At 37.2% G+C, this 5,880-nt stretch overlaps 1 protein-coding gene across 1 annotated transcript; it reads left to right on the forward strand.

Annotated features, from left to right (window-relative positions):
* Positions 1-336: 336 nt before the first annotated feature.
* Positions 337-5,333, forward strand: LOC113357493 (acyl-CoA-binding domain-containing protein 4-like). Its single transcript, XM_026600900.1, has 18 exons — positions 337-638; positions 784-836; positions 925-1,003; positions 1,097-1,252; positions 1,333-1,410; positions 1,623-1,727; positions 1,944-2,010; positions 2,107-2,168; positions 2,284-2,423; positions 2,657-2,783; positions 2,901-3,015; positions 3,189-3,277; positions 3,472-3,555; positions 3,644-3,710; positions 3,789-4,018; positions 4,130-4,642; positions 4,775-4,834; positions 4,946-5,333. The coding sequence occupies exons 2-18, from the start codon at positions 790-792 to the stop codon at positions 5,027-5,029; spliced, it is 2,103 nt and encodes a 700-aa protein (XP_026456685.1). The 5' UTR covers positions 337-638; positions 784-789; the 3' UTR covers positions 5,030-5,333.
* Positions 5,334-5,880: the final 547 nt, after the last annotated feature.

Consider the following 5,880-nt stretch of genomic DNA (forward strand, 5'->3'; position numbering starts at 1 on the left):
GTTTTAGACATTCATTGTCTAAGTCAATGGACACACGTATATGAGTCAATCCTCAGTGGATACATCAAAACATTTATATAACAAACATACAAAAATCCACCCCATCTTCCCAAATCCTCGATTCTAGCCAGTTGTTGGGAATTGGGAGGAGGGTTTTTTCAACTGCACCACTGAGCGCACGTTAGTCTCCATCCATCACGAAAGACAGAACTGTAGTAGTAAGACGTTAGAGTAGGGTCCACCCAGAAAACGCCATGCAAATAAGTACAAACAAAATCCTTATACTACGCACCCCCGTGCATTAAATCACACTCTCTCACTCTCTTCTCTTCCCTAACTGATTGATGATGATGAATGAATATTGATAGTAATTTAATGCCATTAAAATTATTTTACAGCTCAATTTCAAGTACTTCTACTACTGTGTTGACAGTACTAGTCTATGACTAGAACTATAATAAAAACAAGAAATAACATATTTAAATAAAAATTTATTTATTTTCCCAAAACAAAAATTATATCCTTCGATTCCAGTTCTGAAATCTTATAGAACCAACATTTAATGGTTTCTTCACTGGTATTTAGTTGTTTTTTCAAATAGAGAAAGCTTAACAGTATCTTCTTGTCTATATCTCCAGGTTTGTTACTTAAAACAACCCCATCTTTGTTATGCTCTGTTATTTTGAGGGATTTATGGAACTATTTAATGAATTTGTACTGTTAAGGTTAAGGTTTATGTTGATGGTATGTTTTTTTTGATGTGGGTCTGTTTTGTTTTTCTAGTTTAAAATGAAGAAAATGTTTGGGTTTTCTCGTAGGAGAATGAAGCTGGGAAGGTAACATTTTGGTTCTTGTTCGTTTAATTAACTTCTTATTGTCCTATGTTTGGGAGTAAACTTTTAATTTATTTCTGAATGATTTTAGGTTGAAAGTGCAGCTTTCGGATACTAATTCAGGAACTAGAAGTCCTGTTAGACATACTAAACGCAATAACAAATCCGATGTGAGTGTGATTACCCTTTGTCTTGCTATATGTATGTGATAGTTCTTTGTATTGTATTGTGCTGTGTTGATAATGTTGTTTTGGTTTGTGAAGGGAGAATCAGTAACGCCTCCCACCAAGGTTAAATCCGATGTACATAATCGACAAAGTTTATCTGATACGGGTGAACCTAACAGTTGTGCTTCAGGGAGTGCGGAAGGTTGGATGGTGTTATCAACTACCGGGGATAAACCCACGCCTCGCTTCAATGTAAATTGTTTACTTAGCTTAACTTTAGAATTTGATTATGCATTCTTTCATTTGAATATTAAGTTTTTGTGATTGAATAGCATGCAACAACTGTGATTGGGGATAAAATGGTGGTGGTTGGTGGTGAATCTGGCCATGGCGTGTTAGATGATGTACAGGTATTAATTTCTTTTCAAATGTATTGTATATTGGGGCATGTATATGGACATGTGCAGTTGTTTGCAGTTTGATTTTCGATTATTAGTTGACACTTGGGATAACAGCGTCAAGAACAACACATTTGTTAGTCGGTATTTCACTTCGTGGGTGTACTGATTGCAGCAAAACACTGCCACACATTGGTTGAAGTTTTTTCTTTGTTACTTAACAGGTTCTTAGTTTTGAGAGGTTTACGTGGACTAAAGCATCTTCAAAACTTTACTTGTCACCCAATAGTCTTCCGTTGAAGATCCCTGCGTGCAAGGGACATCGTATGGTAAGAAATTTCTAAACCGCACCACCTACTAAGTTATGCTAAGTAATCAAACTTATCGTGCTTCAAAATTATTTTCAGCTGCTAATCTACTAGTACTGTGTTGACTGTTTAAACCATCATGAAAATGTTATGAGCTGTTCATTGCATGTCAAAAGATAAAAAAAGCGGCTATGGAATTGCATTGTAAACTTTGTCGGTTTTGTTTGGCTCAAATAGGTACCTTGGGGGAAAAAAGCACTAATGATTGGAGGTAAAACTGACCCAGCAAGCGACAGGATTTCAGGTTTGGGTTTCTTCTGTTTGTCAACCTCTATAGCTCTGGATCATTATGTCTGCGTTTAGATGCAACTTATATAATGTTGTCTTCATGGCTTTCCAGTATGGGCATTTGATATAGAAACGGAATGCTGGTCACTTATGGAAGCCAGAGGGGAAATTCCGGTAATTTTTAAAACTTTTATCCTTAAGAATTTCTTGGCAATACATTGTGTAAGAATATGCCAATACTTACTTTTGTAATCTTTTATTTGAACTGTTTGATTAAACCACATTTCAGGTTTCTCGCAGCGGCCACAGTGTGACTAGAGCTGGTTCAGTTTTGATTCTCTTCGGCGGTGAAGATGCTAAGGGAAGAAAATTGAATGATATACATATGTTCGATCTCAAGTCTTTGATGTGGCTTCCTCTGCACTACACGTGAGTTGTTTAAGCCTGTAAAAAACAACCAAGCCTTTAGTCCCAAACAAGTTGGGGTAGGCTTGTTTAAGCCTGTAAAACCCATTACTAATTTCTCAGGCAGATTGCTAACCACCAACCAACTCTAGATCTTATCCATATTATTAAATTATCCATAGTGTTATAAGAATTTGTCAGTTCTCACCTTTACTGAGCTTCTACAAACGTGGACATGTTTGTATTTTTGTCTACAGAGGGAGTAAACCGTCTCCAAGATCCAATCATGTGGCTGCCCTCTATGATGACAGAATCCTTTTCATTTTTGGAGGGTCATCAAAATCGAGGACTCTGAATGATTTGTACTCTCTTGATTTTGAAACGGTATATAAACTTAGGCATTATTTGAATTGCAATACCAATTAAGGCCAGTGTGCATAGTCAATTGGTTTCTTATTATTTAGCCACGTTAAACTCATCAAATACAATTTGTCTTCTCAGATGATATGGACAAGAATTAAGCTTCGTGGATTCCATCCATCACCTAGAGCTGGTAGCTGCGGAATTTTATGTGGGAATAAATGGTACATTGCCGGAGGTGGAAGCAAGAAAAAAAGTATATCTCATACTTCCCAATGCATTTGCATTTTTTCTACTTGGACTAATTTTAAGCATGAGTGTGTTTTAAGCATTTTGTGAAGATTTATATAAAGTTGAGTTAGGCTTTTAGTCACTATGATAATATGCTTCCACTTATTTAGAGTTTAAACTTATAATCTTGTTTTACAGGGCATGCGGATACATTGGTCCTTGATGTCCTAAAACTCGAGTGGTCAGTAGCTGTGGCATCATCTCCATCTTCGATAACTTCAACCAAAGTGAGTTTGGTTTTACAACTGATAGACATTATATAGAGCTCAAGTAAATTTTCAAATCTAACACTTCTTTGTCATGATCATGCGGTTTACTTTTAGTCACTCACTAAAAACAGATTTTACGATAAACTTAACTACAAAAAGTTCATTTGATGTATATTAGTTTGATAGAATTACTGTATTATGCTGTGATACAGGGGTTTAGCTTGGTATTTGTGCATCATAAAGAAAAGGATTTCCTAGTCGCTTTTGGCGGATACAAGAAGGAAACTTCCAATCAGGTTAGAATGAGGACATTTTCTCTGGCAATTTGCTTTAAGTGGCTAAGGTGTTCTTACCATCAATAATATTGTTATGTAAACTCTACAGATTGAGGTATTGGTCATGGAAAGGCATGACTCTATGGGTTGGCAATCCACTGGCAGCAAATGTCCAGGTGAGGCACTTTTTGAGAATTTCACCCTTACTATAGGGTTTGCATGTCAGTTTGACAATCGTGCTCTCCCATGTCCAGTTGATTCAGTTGTCAGAAATAACATAGCATCTGTGCTGGAGAACCACGGCTCAGGTAGGAAATCCATTTCTGTCTCCTCCCTTATGGACTCAAATCCTCTCTCTTCACTCTCCACGAAGTGCAACAAGGATGAAGGACGGAAATTAGCTTCAACGATGCGGAACAATCTGTTGGATGAGAACTTTAAGGAGACAGATAACTGCTCAGTACGGAAGAACTCTTCTTCTCAGGTTATCAAGGCTGCTACCAGCAACAGTAGATTTATTGTCATCATCTAAAATCATTTCATATATGATTTTGTACTTATGTTATCTCTCTACAACTAAAATTGATATGTGCAGACAATGGAGCAACACCTAAAAACATTAGACACAGGAGTTCAGACAGATCTTGCTGGAGGTGTGAACAATGTGGATGACATGTCTTCGGTGTTTGACTCAGAAAATTATATAACCCATCATCAGAATCAAATCAGTACAGATTATTATTCTGACAAGGATGAAATACAACATCCAGAAACTGAAGGAAAACCAGTTGGCCTATTTCAAATGTATGAAACTAAAATTGCTGGTTTGATAAGGAAGAATGGGTTGCTTGAAGGACAGTTAACCACTGCGTTGACCAGCAAAGAAGCTGCAGAGAAGAATTTATCTTCAGTAGTGAAGAGTAAACAGGATATGGAAAAAAAACTGTCGGACACGGTGAAGGAAATGGAGCTGTTAAAAGAGAAACTTTCAAGTATAGAGATTGCACAAGATGAAGCTAATAGTCTATCAAATATATTCCACTCTGATAACGTGAGACTTGAGCATGATGTAGCTTTTCTGAAGGCTGTTTTGGATGATACACAAAAGGTCAGTTAAGGATTTCATTTTTTAGAACCTGCTTCATAAAGAGTTCTTTGAGACCATTTGCTCCTACTGTTCATATAGTAATGTCCACTCGACCACTTTTTACACTTTCTGATTATCGCAAATGTAATGCAGGAGCTTAATTCAACAAGGGGTGTTCTTACTGGAGAAAGAGCCAGAGCGTTTCAATTACAGGTACTGCATGTGTCTTGAATTATAGTGCCTGTTATGCTTGTAGAATATGTATCCCTTTCCGTATATGCTGATGAATTGGTACCGTTCTGCGAAACTCAAATCCATGTGCAGGTTGAGGTCTTTCATCTCAAACAAAGATTACAGTCCATAGAGAACCGAGCACCTACACCTAGGAAACCATTCCACATGCAGTAGTTTTTCGCGAAATCTCAGAACAGCTGAAAGTACCAACGGAAGTTAAAAAGGTGGTGTCAGTCCATCTACATGAAGTAAATCTTGGTAACATTTTCTGCTCGGATTTGAGGTAATTTGTATGTATCTATTAGCAATTTGCTTACCACTTCTTGTACCACCTAGGTATGTGTCTAATTTGTAGTGTTGTACATATATTGCTGTAATCCAAAATCTCTGTTCCGTTTAGTCAGATGTAATATTATGTAGAAAAGGGCACACCCAACTTAATTATTCTTGATTACGTTTTGTTCTTGTTGTTGGAGTATGCAGTATCTGTGACCCGTTTTGCTGAACAAATCTACTGCAACATTACTTTTAATTTGCATGCACAAGTTTGTAGATAAAAAACTCTTCCAAATTCATCTATTAAGACTAGGTCTCATGACCTTGAACTTGAGAATCCATGTACAGGTTTGTGGAAAAAAAGTACTTACCAAGGCCAAGCACTATGGTTGGTGGGGTTTTGGCTTGGCTATAGCTTGATCATAGCGAAAGACAACTACTATGGCCTTTCGCTTAGTTATAATGTGGGGAATGAATTCGCTTGGCTAGTGAGTGGAACACATCTGTTCATCATTATAGTTAGTAAAGCACCTACGGAAACTTAGTTTCGTATTGTGCGGAAACTCAATCCCATATTTTAGTTAGTGGGAATTGAGTGTTTGACCCTCTCCTCACTTTTTCTTACTCTAATGGCCTTGGGCTTTGTTGATGGTGGTTTTTAGTTCAGGGTTAAAATTGTAAAACCCTCGCATTTGATATGCCGTCACTCTGCAAAGAAACGGAGCCATGTAAAAGTGATGCGTGTTCAA

Source organism: Papaver somniferum, chromosome 3 (genome assembly GCF_003573695.1).
Source record: "Papaver somniferum cultivar HN1 chromosome 3, ASM357369v1, whole genome shotgun sequence".
NCBI classification, from domain to species: domain Eukaryota; kingdom Viridiplantae; phylum Streptophyta; class Magnoliopsida; order Ranunculales; family Papaveraceae; genus Papaver; species Papaver somniferum.